This window comes from Natator depressus, chromosome 5 (assembly GCF_965152275.1).
Source record: "Natator depressus isolate rNatDep1 chromosome 5, rNatDep2.hap1, whole genome shotgun sequence".
Classification (NCBI taxonomy): Eukaryota; Metazoa; Chordata; order Testudines; family Cheloniidae; genus Natator; species Natator depressus.
In genome coordinates, this window is record NC_134238.1 from 38,978,624 (window position 1) to 39,001,948 (window position 23,325).

Sequence of the window (23,325 nt, forward strand, 5' to 3'; positions counted from 1 at the left end):
CTCAAAAGTTAGGAAATTGACAGCATTACAGTATCCTGTACAACCTTTATTCAATCCCCTTATGTTATTCATTATGATACAGTCTTTAATTACATAGTAACTATTTCTTGCCACAGGACCCCTGCCTCATTCAGTGCACAAGATGGAGGGGGCTCCGTTAATAAGAAGCTATTCAACATTTTGTTTTCTTGTATAATATCTGACCCCGTAAGCTTTATTTACTGCACGCTATTCAAACAGTGCTGTGAATACAAAATTATGAATTTACTCTTGGGCTTTTCTGTGACACTCATCACTTTAGTATCAGAGTGTTTCACAGTCATTAATTAATCTTCACAACATCCTTGTGACCTGAGGGGTTTTTATTATTCCTGTTTTACACATGGGGAGCAGAGGCACAAAGAGACGAAGGTCAAAATTGTTCACTAATTTTGGGAGCCCAATATGAGACACCTATGGCCTGATTCTTCAGAGTACTTTACATTATGTAGCACTTTATATGTTCAAAGTACAGCTTCTGTTGACTTCAGTTGCAGCTGTGAGTGCTCAGCATTTCTGTAAATCAGACTCTGGATTCTCAAGACCAACACCCAGAAATTGGGAACACAATTAGTCCCCGCCTGTAGGAAGTTTGGTTTAAATAACTTGCCCAACATCACATAGGATCTCTGTGGCAGAGGAGAAATAAAATTCAATTATCCCAGGCAGCATTCAACTGCCTGTATTAATTTAACAGGTCTGAATGAAAATGACAAATCAGGCCTCATGCAACTGCTCTCACCATTGTAAAAATCTATTGATTATAGCATATAGATTTGTCCTATATATTAAAGAATAGTGCATCTTCCACCCACTGTCAGCTAATATGAAGTATATTTTGTAAAGCTGTTTTCTAGCACGATTAGGCACAGAGAACTGTATTAGTACCGTTCTGTCAAGAATTATATTAAACAATGGTTATCTAGAAAGGTGCTGATGGTATTTCCAAATTCATTATAAGCCGGGCATTAATATTCAGGTTTCAGAGTAACAGCCGTGTTAGTCTGTATTCGCAAAAAGAAAAGAAGTACTTGTGGCACCTTAGAGACTAACCAATTTATTTGAGCATGAGCTTTCGTGAGCTACAGCTCACTTCATCGGATGCATACTGTGGAAATTGCAGAATACATTATTATATACACAGACACCATGAAACAATACCTCCTCCCACCCCACTCTCCTGCTGGTAATAGCTTATCTAAAGTGATCATCAAGATGGGCCATTTCCAGCACAAATCCAGGTTTTCTCACCCTCCCTCCCCCCACAGACAAACTCACTCTCTTGCTGGTAATAGCCCATCCAAAGTGAGCACTCTCTTCACAATGTGTATGATAATCAAGGTGGGCCATTTCCTGCAGGAATCCAGGTTCTCTCACCCCCCTCCAAAAACCACACACACAAACTCTCCTTACAACGTGCATGAAAATCAAGGTGGGCCATTTCCAGCACAAATACAGGTTTTCTCCCCCCCCCACCCCCATACACACACAAACTCACTCTCCTGCTGGTAATAGCCTATCCAAAGTGACCACTCTCCTTACAACGTGCATGAAAATCAGGTGGGCCATTTCCAGCACAAATCCAGGTTTTTTAACCCCCCCCCCACACACACAAACTCACTCTCCTGCTGGCAATAGCTCATCCAAACTGAGCACTCTCCCCACAATGTGCATGACAATCAAGGTGGGCCACTTCCAGCATAAATCCAAGTTTAACCAGAAGGCCGGGGGGGGGGTAGGAAAAAACAAGGGGAAATAGGCTACCTTGCATAATGACTTAGCCACTCCCAGTCTCTATTTAAGCCTAAATTAATAGTATCCAATTTGCAAATGAATTCCAATTCAGCAGTTTCTCGCTGGACTCTGGATTTGAAGACATTTCAGAGACATGAAGGTCGCTATCTTACAACAAAAAAACTTCAAATCCAGAGTCCAGCGAGAAACTGCTGAATTGGAATTCATTTGCAAATTGGATACTATTAATTTAGGCTTAAATAGAGACTGGGAGTGGCTAAGTCATTATGCAAGGTAGCCTATGTCCCCTTGTTTTTTCCTACTACCCCCCCCCCCCCCGGCCTTCTGGTTAAACTTGGATTTATGCTGGAAGTGGCCCACCTTGATTGTCATGCACTTTGTGGGGAGAGTGCTCAGTTTGGATGAGCTATTGCCAGCAGGAGAGTGAGTTTGTGTGTGTGTGGGGGGGGGGTAAAAAACCTGGATTTGTGCTGGAAATGGCCCACCTGATTTTCATGCACGTTGTAAGGAGAGTGGTCACTTTGGATAGGCTATTACTAGCAGGAGAGTGAGTTTGTGTGTGTGGGTTTTTTTTGGGAGGAGGGGGGGGGGAAAACCTGTATTTGTGCTGGAAATGGCCCACCTTGATTTTCATGCATGTTGTAAGGAGAGTGGTCACTTTGGATAGGCTATTACCAGCAGGAGAGTGAGTTTGTGTGTGTATGGGGGTGGGAGGGGGGAGAAAACCTGTATTTGTGCTGGAAATGGCCCACCTTGATTTTCATGCACGTTGTAAGGAGAGTTTGTGTGTGTGGTTTTTGGAGGGGGGTGAGGGGGTGAGAGAACCTGGATTCCTGCAGGAAATGGCCCACCTTGATTATCATACACATTGTGAAGAGAGTGCTCACTTTGGATGGGCTATTACCAGCAAGAGAGTGAGTTTGTCTGTGGGGGGAGGGAGGGTGAGAAAACCTGGATTTGTGCTGGAAATGGCCCATCTTGATGATCACTTTAGATAAGCTATTACCAGCAGGAGAGTGGGGTGGGAGGAGGTATTGTTTCATGGTGTCTGTGTATATAATAATGTATTCTGCAATTTCCACAGTATGCATCCGATGAAGTGAGCTGTAGCTCACGAAAGCTCATGCTCAAATAAATTGGTTAGTCTCTAAGGTGCCACAAGTACTCCTTTTCTTTTTATTAATATTCAGGTTCATTTTGTGCAAGGGTGTGTATTCAGGATGCTCAGTACTATTTAACTGAACAAATAGGGGCTGTCTGAGTACACATTAGTAGGTGTCCAAATTCACAGAAAAAAAAGTGACAGAAAAATCTCTTTGCTGAGGTGGTCAGTCGTCCTTCAGGGAAAATATAATTATGTGGTAGATGTTCTAAGCTACAGTGTAATGCTTTTAGGGAAATATAATTTCCTTTCCTCTGTCTTTTGGTCTCTTGTGTTTGATTGGGGGCAGCTGTGGCCTTAACAGACCTGTTTGCATTCTTCTTGAAACCCAAGTTTCCTCAGTCATTCTGCCAAAGGTGGCGCATCAAGTTGCTGCAATGCCTTTGTGATCTGATTGACCCACTTTCTTGTACAAGTTACTCCCTAATGCTTCCTGCATAAGATGACCTGCAAGAGTTTGGGTGAGCAAAAGCCCCTAACCCAGGTAAGCTTATTTTGAACATCTGGTTCAGCTGTCCGTATGAAAATACAGCATGCTGCCTCTGATTCCTAAACTGCTCTCTGAGGCCAGTGTGAAGATGCTAGTGCTGATCCCATGATTCGAGAGTGAAACGAACTAAGGGCTTGTCTATTCGGGGCCACTCAGGAAAGTCCAAATTAACTACAGGTGTAAATTTAAAGTGGATTCATTAAACTGCTTTAAATCCTAGTGTGGACACACTCATTCTGAATGAAAATAGTCTTAATGCAGTTTAACTTAATTCACGACAGCATATAGTGAGGTTGGTGAGGTCCCTGGGTTATGTACTTTTGTTAATTAGCCAAAAAAATATTGGGTTTTTCATCATAACTGTTGGTTTACATAACTGTTGACCAAATGAGCACCACGGTTTACTGTGTGAGACTCTGGTTTATGAATTCAGTGTTGATAAGTGCAAAGCGTAATTAATGTTAATAAAAATAATCCCAACTATACGTACAAAATGATAGTGACTAAATTAGCTGTTACCAGTCACAAAAGAGATCTTGCAGTCATTGTGGATAGTTAGAGCTCATTGAAGGCACTGTCTACAATAACAGTCTGAGGTTCCTCTCCTCCAGTGCCACCCTTGACCTTCTCTAGTCCAGCTTCCCCACTTTGCACTCCACTGAAGCCACTCTCGCCAAAGTCTCTAATGACTGCTTTCTAGTTAAAGCTCAGAACCAGTACCTCATTCTCATCCTCCTTGACTTGTCAGCCTCCTTCGACATAGTCAACCTTGTTCTTCCTCTTGAAATATTGTACTCCTGACTCTCTCTTTCTCTGGTTCTCCTCCTACCTCTCTAATTGCTCCTTCAGTGTGACCTTCAGAATGTCCTCTTCATCCATCCTACAGCTTTCTTTGGGGTTCTGCAGGGCTCTGTCCTTGGTCCCTTCTCTTTACCTTATCTCTGAATAATCTCATCTACAAATTCAGCTACTATCTCTATGCTGATGACTCTCAGATCCTCCTCTTTATTCCAGACCTATCTCCTTCTGTTCAAACTAATATCTGGGGATGTCTAGCTGTCAGCTCATGCTCAGCATGGCTAAAAAGAAAGCTCATATCCTCTCATCCCCTGAAGGCTCTCTTCTTTCTTTCCTTTTTTCTTGATCACTGTGGACAACACTGCCATCCTGCCTATCACTCAGGCCTGTAACCTGTGCATCATCTTTAACTCAGATCTGTGTTCTAGATCCTCCTGTCTGTGTTCTAGATCCTCCTGTCTAAATTTTGCTTCGTCTTTCTTCATAACATGTCAATGATACAACCTTTTCTACTTATCCACACAGCTAAAACTCTTGTCCAAGCTGTCCTCATATCATGTCTCAACTAGTGCAGTGTCCATTTGTCTGGCCTTGACAAATGCATCCTTACCCTCTTCGTATCCATTCAAAATGCTGCTGGAAAGATTCTTCTCCTAGCCCATTACGTCACCTCACCACTGGCTCCCCCTTCTCTGTTTGTATCAAATATAAATTACTGCTTGCATTCACTTACATGGCGCTTCACAGCTTATCCCTATCATACCTGTCCTGTCTCATTCATTATTGAAATGTTGACTCCCACCTCTGATTGACCCATGATGCCAGCCTCCTTTGCCCACTTGTTAAATTTTCAACCAAGCATGTTTGTGCTTTTCCCTTACTACCCCTGGAAATGTTTCAAAGGCTCAAATACACCTTTCCATTTACATGAGGAGAATGCAAACTCAGTCAGGGAAGGCCATCTCTGCAGCATTCTCCTCCCAGGGAACAACGGAAACTCTGCAGGTTCTCTACAGACTTCAGACTCCATGAATGCAAAGCATTTTGGGGCTTGAGGAGCAGTTGCTTTCAGTAGTACAAATTCCCTTTCACCTCCAAACCCACGAGTTTGCCCACTGCAGATTTATTGTGACTGAACTAGCATTAACTTGCGCAGACTCCTGGTTGGCAGTGTGGACAGCTGTTGCGTGCCATACACAAGAAGTGTTCTGGGAACAGTGGCTGGCTGGATGCCCCTCACAGCATGGCTCCATCAGAGCTGTGCTGCCAGAGAGCCAGAGTGAGGAAATGAGATGCTAGGGAAGTTAGAGTCACGAGGACTCTGCATTAATATTCTTGGTCTCTATTGGCTTACCTGTGTTTTGTGAGGCTGAATCAAGTGCATATACACTCCATCTAATGGGATAAATGAGCAGGAAACTCAGTGCAGACTACTAAATCCTCATTCTCTAGGTTGGAATAACTCATTCTGGGAAATTTAGGGTATCATCCTGTCTTCTTACATGAAAGTAACCTTTATTTCTTCTAATATTTTCTAAATACAGTATGGCCCTTTACTTTTTTGCAGGATGGATAAAAGATTAAGGTTTTTGAAATGTAAATTGAGTTATTTATATATAAAGACTTGCTCCACACTTTTAAATTTGCAACTAACTATCTGTCTCAACCTCACTATCATTTCTTAACTTAAATAACTTGGGGAAGAAAATCAGTTTAATATGCTTCATCAGTGAAGAATATGCATAACTATGCAGCTGTCATCAAAACAGGGTTCAACACATGCACGTACTGTACAGTACTACTACTTTTTATTACGCAACATAAATATGACTAGAAATTGGAGCAGAGTGTAACAGATATTCACCAGTCTACAATATATGTTGCATTGAAACTTGTTTGAAAAGAAACCAGTTCTCCAGTTTTGTTCTCCAGCAAGAAAAATTGTTGTCGCAAAACCCTTTTTGTAGCCATGTGGATTATCCAGATAAATTCGAATTGGAAATAAAGGAACACATTTTTAATAATTGAAACAAACTACTAAGAGAAGTGGGGGATTCTTTGTCTCTTTGCTGTCTTCAAAATCAAAACTGGATGCCTTTATGGAAGATTTTTGTTTTTTTTTAATCAAACAAGCTATTATATAGGAGTGATGATGGCCTATGTTATAGTGGAGGTCAGACTAGATTTTACATTCCATTCTGGCCTTAAAGATCTATGAATCTATACATTTATTGTACTAGTGTCAAATATTGGGATTCAAGTGTATTGTTTTTTCTTTACAGTTAGCATCTGGAATTTATAGTTTTGCCTGTTCCTTATGGAATCATCACACAGATACATTCCTACAACAGATCTTTACAGGAGATGAAGCTGCAGCTACAAATTCATTAGAAAGAACTCTGTTGTCATTGAAAGGTAATAATTAAAAAGATTGTTAAATATGTATGCTTAATGTACTATAAAAGATGAAATAAGGTTATTCAGGTGACATTTGTGTATTCCTGTTGTTGGGTTACGGTGTCCCTGGCATCTTGTGTGAACCTTGGAAACTTGATCTGTTTACCTGGATCTGCTTTTATCAGAAACCAATTGGAAATAGCTATAACTTGAGTTATTTTGGATAACTTCTTTAATAGTTGTTAGCCATTTAGTATAGCTGTTGCACATTTTAGAGTTGCTGTTTCTACTTTGTGCTATGGGTGACCCTAGTCTTATGTTGGGTTTCAAGATATGCAGTTTGTGAATCTCTCTATTCCTTCTGTGTATGGACTATAAACACAACTGTTATAAACATCAGAAGATTGAAAAGGAAGGCTCTGTGGGCTGTAGTATTCAGGAGTTTCTAGAAACGCCACATTATCTTCCCTGTGAAAACTCCAGAAATGGTAAAATTAGGGCACTGGATCCTTTTTGGTAGACCAGGAAAAGAAGAACTTCTTTGGAGTTACCTTTTTTTCATTGTTGTCTATTAGCTTTATTTTGGCATGAATGGAACCTTAAAGTAGAGCTGGGTGAATATTTATTGGCAAATAGTAAATTTACCAAAAAATTAATTTTTCAGGGTACTGAAGCTCTTTGTGATATTGACATGAATTTTGCTGAACAGTTTCAGTTAAAAAATTTTTTGGGGGGGGGGGCACTAAGGCACCATTCACAAAATGGCAGGATGAGGTGCTGCCACTATCCATCTTATAACTTGTAGTCCAGTGATTAGGACATTCAAGTGAGATGTGGGAGAGCTAGGTTCAATTTTCTGCTTCATGTGGAGAAGGGATTTGAACTTAGGTTTCCCACATTGCAGAAGAGTTCCCCAGTCACTGGGCTCTCTGATATTATTGTGTGGGTCTCTCTCAGTCTCTCATGTTGAAGCTGTTCCACTGTATATTATATTATGTATAAATAATAAGTCTTTGGAGCAGGGACGTTAACTATCGATATACAGTCATATGGGTGAATTGGATCTCCGACATTGAGGAAGACTGTCCTGATCCCTGGACTTTAGGGTAGTCCGGGGTGGGTCTTTTTCAGTCTCTTGTGCTGAAGCTGTTCCACTTTGTATAAATAATCATTTGGCCAGAAAGAGAGAGAGAATCTGACTTTATATTCTAGTGGTTAGGGCACTCATCTGAGAGGTGGGACACCCAACTTGATGTCCCTGCTCCAATGGCTATTTAATTTAGACCCAATGGAAGAGCTTCACCAGGAGAGACTGAGGGATGCACCTCAGAATATCTCATAGCTCAGTGGGTGGGGCACGCTCTTGCAATGTGAGACCCATGTTCAGATCCCTTCTCCACATTTGGGAGAGAGGGGAGTTGAACCCTGGTCTCCCACATCCTGGGTGAATGCCTTAACAAGTGGGCTAAAGCTTGTATGGGAGGCACCATAACCACCACCCCTTTCTCCTCCCCCTCCAGCAGCTTGTGAATCTAGCCCTTTAAAAATGCCCAGAAACAAAATATTTCAGGTTGAACAATATGTTTTGTTCAACCTGAAACAGACGTTTTTAATTGACTGAAATTTTTCTGAATTTAAATTTTTTCCTAATTTTTCAGAACTGCCAGCTAATCACAAAATCAATTATTTACCCAGCTCTACCTTAAAGTAGTACTGCCAAACTTAAATTAGTGGGAAAAATGCAGATGAGGAGTCTAAAGGTGCAAAATAAATGCAATTTATTTCATAATTGAATAATTAGAGGCTTTTATAGCAAAGCAAAAGATATTGTAGCTATTTGTTTAATTACTTGATATCTGGGTGGGTGGGGAGCGGGGCAGCATTCTACAAAAATAGACTGTGCAAGCAAGATATTACTGTATTTTTCAGTGCTTCGTAAATTGACAGTTCATGGGTTTGTGGAACCTCATCGGAATGTAGAGGTGATGGTAAGTGATATGTGTGTTTGTTTCTAGATATAATTCAGAATTCTTTCCATGACATTCTAGGCATTGTTAGAATTTCACTCACTTCAAAGAGAGATCTGAAATTTATAAAATGATGCATAATTATATTATGTATAGATGGCTCAAGAGACAAGCCTGATAAATATAAAACAATAAGCTTAATATGTTATGCTGATGCTACGTATTTAAAGGGCTAGGGTGGTGGGAAAAGTCTGAAATGTTCAATTTGGATAAAGATAGCCTGTATGAACTTAGTGACGGGCCTTCTCTAAATGAGAAAGTTTCTGCAGTTTAATATATGGTGTGATTTTTAAACAGCTTAGTTATACCAGTTCAAACATCTCTGTATACACTCCTGTTTTGGTGTAAATCAGGCCTATTTCTGTTTAGCTTAAATCAATTTAAGATAAACTGAAATAACTCTGGTTTACAGCAGCTGTTAGCCACAGCTGAAAACTCCACACCCTTTCCAACATTTGGATTATTTTAGTGACCAGTTTTAGAAACCAATAAGTATCAATATGTATCAGATTGAAAATTGCACTTGTTTGAATTATGACCCACTATTGGTTAACCATTGATATACTGTGAAAACTGTCATTATTTAAGTGCTGATATGGTTTCCCATCACATTACAGAATGTTATAAAATAAAGCATTGATTTTTTGCCCTGAGGCTGAAGTACTGGAATGCAAAATCATACTATTTGATTACTGTTTAGCTTTTTAAATTAATTAATTCCAACATGATTTTGGCTTTTATCATCTTGATATTTTGCTTGAACTAGAAATCAAATCATTTTTGTACCATCTTAAGCTTTTTCTGGTGATATTGCAGTTATTTGAAATTCTGTATGTTTCTAAGCAATACTACTTAATTCAAATTTTGCCATAACTAATTTGATATACTTGTTGACCAAGAGTTCTGTTGTACAGGGAGTTAAGCTTTTACATTGTTGCAAAGCAGCCAAACAATCCTAGTGATGATACCTTCTCATGTTCCAAAAATAATCTGGTTATGAGCAGGTCTTTATTTTCTTCAGGTTTTTACTCAAGAGTAAACAAAAAAACTGGTAATAGTCAAGTTTTAATAAATGAATAAAACAACATGTCTAAATGGTTCTGAGACTGCATTTAGCTAAGCATCCGTTAGTTGTGATAAGCTTTGGGTCAATAAGGCCTTATGTCTTCTGTGTTCTGTGTCTGTATATTCCCAAATTTAGGAGTTGCAGTCTCTGATGCCTTGAGCTTAGAATATTTTAGAAGCTATGTCAGTTTCGTAGTGGTGGATGCACAAGCTGTAGAATTGGTCACGAGAGCTGCTAAATCTAAAAAAATTTGTGTAAAGGAGGATATCTCTTATGTTTCTGACTCAGAACTTCCAGTTGTGAACCAAATGTGAATTGCTGCATTTCTGTCTTCCTTTCCAAATCTTGAAACCATAGTTCTGCCATGTGTGGACTTTGCCATTAATTTAATGAGTCATTCACTGTGAAACATAAAATATGATCATTTCAATGGCAGTATTGTTAACCATTTTATTGCTGATATTCAGAAAATATTAGGTTTGGCAATAGATTGTACACAAAATACTAATATTGCCATTGGCATATAAATGAGTGTTAACCAGTAGCTCTGTTTACTACACAGGGTTCTCAAAGAGGGCCTGCAGATCTAAGCAGTCATTTTTTTAGCCCTGCAGAGATACCCAGACTGTCTTCAGAATTTCAAGTGATATCTATAATTTCAAAGCCGTTGAAATATATGTAGACAGCTTCCTCCCTAAGAGGAATTCCCAGTTAACCATGTATGTTCATCATTTTTTACAATTGTCTTTTTTTTCCTATTATTTTTAAGTTTGTCTTAGTGCACAGAAGCATGATTACTATACATTCAGCAAAGTAAACCCCAGCAATATAATACCAACCAAGTATTTGACCAAACTTTCAGAACGTTATTTCTTTTTAGCAAGTAGTATTGTGCCCTCATATATGTTATCCTCCTTTTTTTAGTACACTGCAGTCACCTTATGCTTCTCATACATACTTCAAAATTAAGAGATACCAGATCTAGTGGATAGGGGAGTTTCCACTACTATTTCAAAGAAGGGCTGCCAAAGGACATAATTAGTAAATGCATTTTTGCTACAATATAACAAATTTTATAAGGCTACGATGTCCTAAATCCTTCCCCAGTGTTTAAGACAAAGGATCACGGGATCTTACCATTTCCATAAGGTATGTTTCACTCACATAACTTCGTGAGTGTGTATGTAGCTCCTTGTGTAATCAGACTTCTAGTACAATAGGAAGAAGCCTTGCTAAATAAACTATGGGATGTAAAAACAGATTTTTCTTTTGTGATTATAAAGATGTATACCTGCTGCTTTCCATAATTCAGTTATTAATGGACAGAGCTACCAATTATATAACAGTATGTCCTTACAATCACAGCCTTTTCATCATCGTATCAAGAACTCTTTTATGACTGTATGAAATGAGTGGTCAATATTTACACAGTCTCCTAGAGTTTGCTTTGTGGATTGGCTTAACATTTCTGAGGGAATAATATTTAAGGCCCTGATCCAACAAAGTACTTCAACACATTGTTAAGAGTTATGCCGGATGAGGACCTTAACGACAACAAAAAAACAACTTTGTTTTAAAGCGTAAATCCACATGTATTAAAAAATCTCTAAGTTTGAAGAAATCCCCCTTTTTCTAGTATAGGATTTTTTTAAAAAGAAATTGTGTTTAGTTGGCCATGTTAATATTTATAGCTTGGGACTTTACATTTGGTATTTGGGTGTTATTCCACACAGTATTCCTGCAACTACATATAGCCTTTACACTAAATTTTTTTGGTAACCAGGAGGATGCACTATACTTTTACACATTTATTTAAGCAATTATAGCTGGACTTACATTTATTCAGATTCTTAATTTTTACATTTTTTTATTATATTAGAAAAGGGTTAATAATGCATTTGTTTACTATACAATTCATTTTTTTTACTAGTGATTTGTGCTAAGCTCCGCTTGGATGGAAGTTCAATTTAAAATGCACAAAAATGGCATTTTAAATGGTTTTTAATCACTTATTAAAACTACCTAAAATGTTCTGGAGATACGAGAAATTTTCTTTATCAAAACATGTTTTGCATTTAAAACTGATTTATTAAACCAAGGAAGTATTATCTTAGCTAATGAACTAGAGCTGTTGTTTCTGGTCAGCATATTCTTTAAGGTTTTGAGGACTGGTAGATCTCGTTCTCTCACACCTAGTTTTTATTGATAGATTGGAAGAAGAAAATAAGCTTTTCTGCTTCAACTCTCTCATCATTTTCTTAACTCTCCCGCATCATTTTTTTTAACTTTGAATGAATAGTCATTGAACTGAACTAGCTGAATAAACTGAAATGATAAAGTACTCTCTCTGCACCTACTGCTGTCAAAAGCTGGTTCAGCACTTCAGTGGATCCTGGTTCCAGGTTCTTAATCAGTGACTTCCACCAATTCACTAGTTTGGCTTTTTAAAAAGCTTGGTAGTCAACATGTTATCAGTAGTTCGCTGTCAAATTGGGAGGGCTTATCTAGTGAGGTCCTGCAAGGATCAGTCCTGGTTTGAGACTATTCAATATTTTCATTAATTACTTGGATGATGGGAGTAGAGAGTATGTTTATAAAATCTGCAGTTGACACCAACCTGGCAGCGGTTGCAAGCGCTTCGGAGGACAGATTTAAAATTCAAAATGACCTTGACAAATTGGAGAATTGGTCTGAATTCAACAAGATGAAATTCAGTAAAGACAAGTGCAAATGTACAGCTACAAAATGGGGAATAGGTGGTAGGATTGTTGAAAAAGATCTGGGGGTTATAGTGGACCACAAACTGAATGAGAGTCATCAGTGTGATGCAGCTGCGAAAAAGGCAAGTATGATTCTAGGGTGTATTAACAGGAGTGTTGTATGTAAGACACAGGAGGTAATTGTCTTGCTCTGTTCAGCACTGGTGATGCCCTAGTTGGAGTACCCAGTCCAATTCTAGGCACCACAATTTAGGAAAGATGTGAACAAATTGGAGAGAGTCCATGTAAGGACCTGGAGGTTAGAACCCAGGTCTGCAGAGCCTGGAGCAGCTGATATTCCCGCAGTGCCACTAAGAGGCCTTGCAGAGGCACAGCCAGGGAGCAGTGTCGAGAGTAGGCACAGGAAGTACCTCCCAAGTGACCCAGAGTGACAGTACCCTGAGGCCCTCTGATTAAAGTATATAATGAATAGCCTAATAACAGAACAATAAAGGAAAGGACGATATACAGTCATATGGGTGAATTACTTAAGTTGAATTTACATTCACAATCAAGAGAACACATTTTCAACAGCAATTAAATGAGCAGAACAGTATAAAGGAAATTAAAGACATGGGACTCAGGAAAAGCATCATGAACTGGGTAGGATCTTGCTGTGTTTTTAAAGACAATTTTCATGGGCATTGCAATCACATACAGTTGTGGCCTCAGAGTTGGATGTTTTTTCTTTTAGAGTGTTCAGAGCCCTATTGTCAACACTACATTGAGAAGATATATCTCCACTACAGTGCAGGAATTATAGAAAAGTCTTTTCTGAACACACTATAAAACAGACTAGAGAGCCGCCTAGGAATCCTCATGTGCTCGTAACAAGGAGACTTCTCTAAATGTCATAGCAGACTGTTGAATCATTAATCTTTATAAAGTTCATCATCTTGCTTTTGCTGTTGATTATATTTTTAAGATGTAGAATGCCTGTGTTAAAACCCACTTGTCAGGTGTTCTTTAAAATTTCTACGTTTGCATACTTCTGTAAAAATAGGTGGTACTTTCACCATCACCTTTACAAAATGAGTAACAAAGGAAATGGATGGGTTTATACCTGTTGTGGTTTTCTGTTTCTATTATCTTTACACAGTGTATGTAAGTGAACATGAGTTGGGTATATATTTTAAGTTCTGGTGTTTGCAGCATACAGTTTAAATTCAAACTGGCCCAACAATTTGTAGTAGTAGTAAATACCTATATTAGGGTAACACCCAAACCACCTACTTGGTCCCTTTCTCCTCAGAGCTACGGGGTTATGAGTGCATGTGTGACGTTGTGGACCTAACTAAGATAGCCAAAAGCAAATCTATCACTTTCAAGCTGTGCCCATCCTGTGATGGCACTGTCTGCCAGTGATTAAAGAACTTGGTGTGCCTTCTAATTTGGGAGAAGCATGTTCCTGAGCACTGTATGCAGGTTCCTGCTCAACTGTACAGGTAGAGCACTACAAAGGTGCTTTAAGCTTCACCTCATAAAAGTTGCTGCCAGGTCTTTTGTTCTTAGACATCTATCTGGCTGAGAACTAGGTACTGGGTCCCTATTGTGTTCTGTTTGTCTGGAATGAGTAACAAAACAAGCTCCATGCCCAGAGAAGCTCAGTATGCAGGGATTCCATTAAGTTTCTTGAGTCTGATGCTGAGGCCCATGTAAAGCCACACACTTTAGGAAACCTTCATGTTCCACAAGGCCAACATTATGTAATCAGGAAATGGGCTCATGCTTCACTGGCAGGCCCTTTGAGTCCTTGGAAGACTCTGTTTCTCAGCAATGTTCTTCCTTCTCTGAGCCAAGGAAGAAAAAGGAAACAGAGCCATGGATGCACTGGGACACAGTGGGAGGCCATTGTGCCCCAAAACATCAGTCACTATCATCACAGATGACAAAATTAGCATAATAGGTATACTTCAGTGGACATGTTCCAGCTTTATCCACCATCAGAGCACTGCCACCCAAACTTGTTGGTCCGTGTGGTCTGGGTAGGTAGATATCCTGTTCTAAATGAGCCAGTTCAGTGGTTTGAGTGACTGGTTAAGCGCATGGAACCAGAGTTTGTTGAAGGGCAAGACCAGCTTTTGACAGCAGTCGTCTCTTCCGCAGGTGCAGAGAGAGTATTTTCTTAATTTCAGTTTATTCAATTAGTTCAGTTCAGTCACTAGTTAATTCAAAATTAAGAAACCAAGTGGGAGTTGAAAAAGCAAGAAAGCTTGTTTTCCTCTTCCAAAGTATGAATAAAAACTAGATGTGAGAGGATGAGATCTACTAGTTTTAAAATCTTTAGGGACACGATGACTAGGAATAATCACTTCAATTCACTGCAGATATTACTTCCTTTGTTTAATAAATCCGATAGTTTTAAATACAGAATATGTTTTGATATTTACTTTTTTTTCATGTATCCAGAACATTTTAGGAAGTTTTGTTAACTAATAACAAAACAATTTTTAGATACCGTTTTTGTGCATTTTAATTTGAAGTTCCATCCAAAAAGAGCTTGACGCAAATAGCAAGTAAAAAATTAATCTAGTAAACAAGAAATGCCTCATTTGCCATTTTCTAACATGATTAAAATTAGTAAATAAGAATCTGAATAAATGTAAGTTAAGCTATGCTATTGATTAAATAAATGGTTATCTAAAAGAAGCACCAGATTTCATGTAAAGGCGATATTTATTTGCAAATCCGCATGTTTTAAAGGTTATCAACCAATGAGAGTCAACCTTTCTTTAGGAAAATAACTTAAAAGTACAACACAAGTGCAAAGTGCAAAACACAAGTAAATTGATAATTTAAATCAAGGTTTGCTGCTTGCTGATTTAAATCATGATTAAAATCAGTGGTTTTAATCAATCCTCCTGATATCATTTATTTTTGGCAAGAAGCCAACAGGCAGGCATAACCAAAACCATTGAAAATAGGATTTCTGATTGAGCTGACATTTCATCCAAATAGTTGAATTCCCTCTGATTATTCAGTACTTGATCTATACTGCCTCTGCAAAGCCTCTCACTGTTTCTGAAAGAACCTTTTCAAATGACACCTTTTTGTGGTATTTTTGCACTTGTCTTATTAGATTTAGAATTCAGGAATCTTTGAAACCTGAAGAACAGTTGATTTAAGTAGTTGATGTGTAATTATAAACTGTGTAATTTATAAGCAACAACTAGAGAGACTGTCCGATTACTTTAATAGATATATTTATAGGTGCTCAGACTTTAATGGATGAAAATAACCATTCACTTTATAAGTGCTTATCAAGCTTATATCTGGCTTATGTTTATTTTGCAGTATCAGTATTTGGGCTAGTCATTTGCTCAGTGCGACATTCCCATTTATTGATGTGTATGATACCACTTGTTAACACTGTGAATGCTAAGGTGCAGCCACTCCTGGTGGAGAAATTTCTTATGATTTTGGATTTCATAAGAGTATATTAGACACACACTGTTGGTGGAATGAATTATATATAAATTGGCAATGGAGTGAGCTACTCTACCCAGATCACAGGACATATTTTTATTTTCAGGGGTCATAGCACATTCAGTAATTTTGCTTCTAAGCACTTAGAATCTCAGTGTAATGTTTCTTTATGACTTAAGTTTATTAAAGTGCTTAGCCTGAGACTGATGTAATGTTAAAGAAATAGCTAATTTCTTTCTATCACTAAGGCAAAAATTTTTACTCATAAATAACCACAGGATTTAGCCATAGCTTCAGGATTAAGTATGATTTACTGAAATTTCATTTACTGGAGAAAACCCTCACCTCTCGTTTTCAACAAAGTGTTAGCTTACAAAGGGAGAGGTTCAAAGGAGGAAGATCGTCATTATTAGTTCTGCAGCAGCGTTTTTGTTGTTTTTCTTGAGAAATGATTGGATTGTGAATGAAAAATAGTAAAAATCAAAACAAAATTGTATTTATATAAAATATATAATTCAAATAGAAGAATGTACTTTTCATTATATTTGTATTTAATTTTTCTAACAGTAATGAAGTAATGTAGGGAATTATTTTAAACCCTGCAATTGCTTCTGAACTGACTTCTCAGTTTGATGGATCTTTAGTGAAATCCTCCATCTTTTATATGCAAATAATACTTTTCCTCCCTTCATACAGTTCACAATGGGCTTCACTTTTTAAAGAAATGCGACTTTGATATTTTTCAGGGATTTCTACATGCAATATTTGAGCGACTAAAACAGTTTCTGGAATGTAGTAAGTACTTTTTTCAAGCATGCTGTCCTCTTCTGGTACATTAATATTAAGATTCCCCCAACCTCTAATATTTAAACAAATAGTTGGTGTCTAAGGCATTTTGACATTTTCTCATGAATACAAAACAAACTGTATTTCAATGCACTTCTCAATCCTAGTGTACAGAAAAGATGTTCAGCAATAATACAGATCTTAATTTTGAATGCTAAATAACCAATATATCTCATATAAACCACAGAACAAAGAGGAAACATACAAAAAAAGATTACATATGTAGAATGTAAAAAGAAACTAAGCCATCTCAAGCTTTTCCTTGGAAGATGCCATGGATGAGTTTTGGAAAATGTCAAATGGGAGAGAATTTGTGATTATTGCCTCCAATGATATCATGAAACAGTCAGTAGTTTTAATCTCAAATTTCATTTACTGTGACAGGAAATATTGTGACAGATGTTTTTTTCAGGTACATTTGTCCAAAAATACATTTGTGGTTCATTTAGTCCAATATCCTGTCTATGGCAATGATCAGTACCAGATGTTTCAGATGAAGGTACAAGAAACCCTGTAGGGGACAATTAGGGAACAACCTACCTATAGGGAAAGTTTCTTCCTGACATTTGGTTAATGATTAGCTTATGCTTTGAAACATTAGTGTTTAATATATCTCTCAGTGTTTATCCTGTCTAATCTAGCAGCGAATGTTCTTATGTAGATATCTACATATATATCCTATTAAGACCTTTGCATACATGATAGCTTGTGGCAATGGGTTCCATAGGTTTCATTGAATGATGCTGTTTTTGTTAAGTGGGTAAATTAGCACAGAGTTTACCTTTACTATACGATTCATTGTGTCATATGTATACCTCTACTGTGTCTCTTCTTATTTGTGTCTTCCTTAAAGAGTCCCAGTCTTATCATTGTATACTTATTCAGAAATGTTTCTGTGCCTGTAATCATTTTTGTAATCAGTCTTTGAATCCATTCTGTTTTGGCTATATCTTTTTGCAATAAGGTGACCAGAAGTGAATATAGTATTCCATGCCGTGGGTGTACCATGGACTTTTAATAATGGAATTATAAGCTTGTCAGTGTTTTCTACCCCCTTCCTTGTCCCTCCTAGCCGTTGTCTGCTTTTATGACAGCTTTTTCACTGAGCTGTCCATAATGATGCTCATTTTTTTCCTGAGCTTTTATAGCTAATTTAGAAGTAGCTGCTTGCCCAATATTTGGGTCTTTGAATTTGTCAGCACTGAATTTCATCTGCCATAGTGCTACCTGTTCACCTTGCTTCATCTGCAGTTAGGAAGATATGATAGCAAGAGTGAGCTGTGTCTCCAAAGATAATTTTTCCAAATGTGGATATTAGGAAATAAAGCAAAGATTAAGAAATGATGTTTGTTAAATATCTGTGATTTACCAGGTAGAAGTATAGGAACAGAAAATGTATGCAGAGACCGTCTGGAAAAGACTATTATTCTGTTCACTAAAGTGGTAAGTTTCAAGTTCACAATTCCTTTACTAGAATGGAGTTTTCAGCATTTTGAATGAATAATCCACATTAAGTTAAATATATATTCTTTAAAACTCGTTTTATATACTGTGAAGAAGTAGTTAATTGTAATTCATAGCTTCACTCTCTCAAAATATAATCTTGAAAACATGTATTCCTTTTAAGAGAAGAGTATCTGCTTTACTCAGGACACCAATGTGAACTGTCAGAATGTAACATACACTTCAATACCTAAAATAAAATTAAATGTATTTCAGAAGTAAAATTTATAGCCACTGTTTTGGAGCCTGTTGTTGACAGACATATTTAAAAAAAAGGTTAATATAAGTGATTGTAAACAATTTTCCAGTCTTCTCTATTAAACATCTGCACTCACTTGAAAATGTGGGTTGTGAGTAACAAATAAGAATAGTCATGATCATATTAAGTAACTGACCGTTCTTGATTAGTTTACTTAAAAAACAAACAAAAACCAACCCAGACTTTTCAGCTGCAATTTAGTATTTTAGGCCTGCACAAGGAGTATGTGCTTATGGCAGAAGACAGTTTTAGTAGATTTAGGTGCATCATCTTTCAGACATGCAACACCAGTAACATTCCCAGTATTTGAGGATTCCATCTGCTGGCCCATATGACTTCTCACTTAAACATGGAGCCTGATTATCAGAGATGCCAAGCACTTGCAGTTCCAATTGAAGTCAAGCTGCAGGCAGTCAGTATCTCTGAAAATTAGGCCCATAGTTTTTTGATGTCTCCTGCAAACAAAGCATTCATATATCTTTCTTTCTCTTTCAAACTAACAACCGGAGAGTACAGGGACTGTTCCCAAATTCATCTTTCATTTATTTTCTTGGTACATGTGAAGAAGCAATTCATTCTCCTCAGACTAGCCTCCCTGAGGATTGTATGGGTGCAAGCCTTTTGGGCTCAGGTGACCGTGTGTGATTCAAAGAAACAAGGGGGTGAGGCAATATCTTTTATTGGACCAACTTTTGTTGGTGAAGGAGACATGCTTTCAAGCTACACAGAGCTCTTCTTGGTCGCAGAAGAGCTCTGTATAGCTCAAAAGCTTGTCTCTGTCACCAACAGAAGTTGGTTCAATAAAAGATATTGCCTCACCCACCTTGTCTCTCTCATATCCTGGGACCAAAACAGCTACAAGAAAACTGCAGACAACATGTCTGACTCAGTCATTTTTGGAGTGCTACAGAAATTTGAAGGAGCTGAAGAGAAAATTCTAGAGTAAAGGCCAGGAAGCTAGGTAACTCAGAACATTTCAGAATTTTAATCCTTATGGATTCGAAGGCTTCATGGAAGAAAACATAGCCTATATACCGCATGAACAAAGCCTGATTCATATAGGAGACTAGTCTTTCTTCCTCTTTTGTCTCTCTCCTGTTGTGCTTATCTTTCTTGGTCTCCTGTGATCTTTAACTCTGAATAAGCTTGCTACAGATAGAAAATGAATGGAAGTCTAATCTTGTGCTGAGATTGAGTTTGTTGAAAGCACATCTAGAGTGCAATAGCAGAGACAGCACTGAACAAATTGAGGGGAAGACTTTTAACTTTCCCCATTCAAGTAGACAATTTCCATTGCTGCCGCTTAGAAAGAATTTCAGAGTAGAGAATGATTACAGTCACTAATAGGGGCTTATGTGAGCCTTTTGTTAACAGGCCCAGCCTTTGGCTCTGCAAAGAAGAATCAGATTTCATTTTAAAAAGTTTCCAACCTTGCAGAGATACCTTTGAAAATACATAGTTTAAAATGGTTTTTATAACTAATTACTAAGGTTTAAAGGAACAAATGCCTGGACAGGAGTGAGGGGGAAAGAAACTGAAGATTCCTTTGTACGCACCTGTCAAGGTTCCTTCCGCACTCTGAACTCTATGATACAGATGTGGGAACTTGCATGAAAGACCCCCTAAGCTTATTCTTACCAGCTTAGGTTAAAAACTTCCCCAAGGTACAAATTTTGCCTTGTCCTTGAACAGTATGCTGCCACCACCAAGCAATTTAAACAAAGAACAGGGAAATAGACCACTTGGAGACGTCTTCCCTGAAAATATCCCCCCAAGCCCTTTCTGGGGAGGCTTGAGAATAAACAAGTTGAGCACAGACCAGCTTGGGTTTCTTAGGACCCTAAGAACCCAATCAGATTCTTAAAAAACAGAACTTTATTCGAAGAACAAAACAAAGATAAAAGAAACACTCTGTAATATTAGAATGGAAGATAATCTCACAGGCAGGCAGATTCAAACCACAGAGAATCCCTCTAGGCAAAATCTTAAATTACAAAAAGCCACAAAAACAGGAATACACATTCCCTCCAGCACAGTGAATTTTACAAGCGAAAAAACAAAAGAAAATCTAACACATTTTCTAGCTAGATTACTTACTAACTTTACAGGAGTTGGAAGGCTTGCATCCTTGATCTGTTCCTGGCAAAGGTATCACACAGACAAAACCCTTTGTCCCCCCTCCTCCAGATTTGAAATTATCTTGTCCCCTCATTGGTCATTTTGGGTCAGGTGCCAGCGAGGTTACCTTAGCTTCTTAACTCTTTACAGGTGAAAGGATTTTGCCTCTGGCCAGGAGGGATTTTATAGCACTGTATACAGAAAGGTGGTTACCCTTCCCATTATATTTATGACAGCACCTTTTTTACAGAAAAAGTTATTCAGTTATAATGGAAGAGTATCCCAACAGATCAAATCACTAATCCTTCTCAAGCCCCAGTACATATTGGTGTGATTATCATAGACAGAAATCTCTTAATATTTAGGGGATGGGCAGCAAAATATTATCTTCCAGGCATATCCCAAAATCCTCAGTTTGTTCCTGTGCATACTGGTATGATGCTTGATTGATGGGGCACCTGTCACAGTTGGAGAACATAGGATTGGCAAAAAAATTTTGTAGGTCTGATTTAAAAAGAAATGCCACGGGTTGGCTCTGCTTGTTAAAATGTTCAGCCCTCTCCGAAGCTGGGATTTGTCATGACCAATGCAGTGTCTAAAAAGCATCTAGGTGGAGTAAACTGGTAAAGTAAATGTTCAGTACTTTAAATATGGTTGGAAGCGGGTATGAATGGTGGGTTACTAATAAGAATATTGTTAATTTGGGGGCTAGCTTTTTTCTTGTTTTAGGGAAAATCAGTTCTTACATCTGTGAATTGTTACTTATCAATAAAATAGCACTGAATAGTTGAAAAAGTACATGGTTCCTTAAACTGTCATTCTTATAAACAAAACATTGCTTTGGAATTGAGAATTAGAACGCCAACAGATAAAATGAATGAATCAGTAAGCACCGTAAAACTGATTTTGTTTTAATTTAATTTTTGTGGCCAACTGTTAGATTTGCACATTACATTAATGTGCTCCTGTTTTTGCAAGATGGTTTATGAAAGTCCTTTGTGCACATAAAATGTGTGTGAATTAAGTCATATGATGTTTTTCTTCCCTCACTTTTTAGCTTTTGGACTTCCTGGACCAACATCCTTTTTCATTCACCCCTCTGATTCAGAGATCATTGGAGTTTGCTGTAAGCTATGTTTTCACAGAGGCCGGTGAAGGAGTTACATTTGAGCGATTTATTGTCCAGTGCATGAATCTCATTAAGATGATTGTAAAAAATTATGCTTACAAGCCATCAAAACGTTTCGAAGGTACTGCTGCTCTTTCCTCAGCATGTTTTCCCATTCTTGGAAAAAAAGAAAAAGCTTGCCAGCTGTGACACAACACTAACTTCAAATGTTCTTAAGAAAGCCATTTTAAAAGGTGTTTAAAATTCTTAACATTGTACTAGTTAACATGATCATATAATAAATATTGCATATTATTAATATTTTGACTGTGAAAACCAAGCTTTAGGAAAGAATCTCCAAATCGTTTTATAATTACCACTTAAATCCATAAGGAACATGCAGCAAAACAGCTTTCCCACATAAAAATGCAGAGAAATTACTTACTGCTTTGGCTTTCATTAACCATATAAAATAAAGAGCCCGTATTTAGTTCAAGGGCCAAGTTAATTTATGGTTCATCAAACTCACTGATGTCTTTTTCCTTTGCTAGGAAAATGTCTAATAAAAGAATGTTTCTACTGTGTACCATAGTTCACAGCAATACTGTCTGAGCTACAGAATCAAAGTAAAAGTTTCAGCATGCTGTTGAATGCAGTTACTTTTTCTGCAATTCTGACTCTATATGGTTGTTTCACAAGAGGCTGGCTCGAGCTAAAATTTTTTTAATTTAATGCATGGATAGTTACAATTACTTTCCTTAGTGTTGAAACAAATCTGTCTATAAAGATTACTTAATTTTAGTTTTAGTTTCATGTTTGCATATGATGAGACACCAGCATCTAATTGGATTCAGAAAAAAAGTATTGTGATAAAGTTCCTCCTCTGCCATGGTGGGTCTTGCGCTTATTGGCGGATTTTGCTCCCCTCAGAGATTCCCGGCAGCCTTCAGTTTGGTCACTTTTGCTAGTGGCTCAAACCTGCTGTTCACTCAGCTAACCTCATCACTGGCCAGCATGGGGAAAAGGGAGGAGAACAATCCCCACAGTTTCTGCTGACCCACCTAGTGGGTCGGGGGACAGGCCAAGGACCTTCCTCTCTGGTGGGACCCACAGTCCCAGGTCAACTCCTCTTGTATCAAATAAGGAGTTGGGAAGATGGGGGGAATCTGGACCCGCCCTCTACTCCGGGTTCCAGCCCAGGGCCCTGTGGATCGCAACTGTCTACAGCGTTTCCTGTAACAGCTGTGTGACAGCTACAACTCCCTGGGCTATTTCCCCATGGCCTCCTCCCAACACCTTTGTTTTCCTCACTGCATGACTTTCCTTCTGATGCCCGATAAAGCTTGTACTCCTCAGTTGTCCAACAGTATGCCTTCTCGCTCTCAGCTCCTTGTGCACCTCTTGCTCCCAGCTTCTCGCACGCACCTCACTAACTGAAGTGAGGTCCTTTTTAAGCCAGATGCCCTGATTAGCCTACCTGTCCTAATTGATTCTAGTAGCTTCTTAATTGGCTTCAGGTGTCCGAATTAGCTGGCCTGACATAATTGGTTCCAGCAACTTCCTGATTGTTCT

At 38.2% G+C, this 23,325-nt stretch overlaps 1 protein-coding gene across 1 annotated transcript in view; it reads left to right on the forward strand.

Moving 5' to 3' along the window:
* Positions 1-23,325, forward strand: part of IPO11 (importin 11) — a 299,402-nt gene that overhangs the window by 43,605 nt on the left and 232,472 nt on the right. The window contains exons 7-11 of the mRNA XM_074952611.1: positions 6,527-6,659; positions 8,571-8,629; positions 16,666-16,714; positions 18,138-18,208; positions 21,703-21,895. Of these exons, the coding sequence (XP_074808712.1) occupies positions 6,527-6,659; positions 8,571-8,629; positions 16,666-16,714; positions 18,138-18,208; positions 21,703-21,895 (505 nt within the window). The remainder of the gene's footprint in view (positions 1-6,526; positions 6,660-8,570; positions 8,630-16,665; positions 16,715-18,137; positions 18,209-21,702; positions 21,896-23,325) is intronic.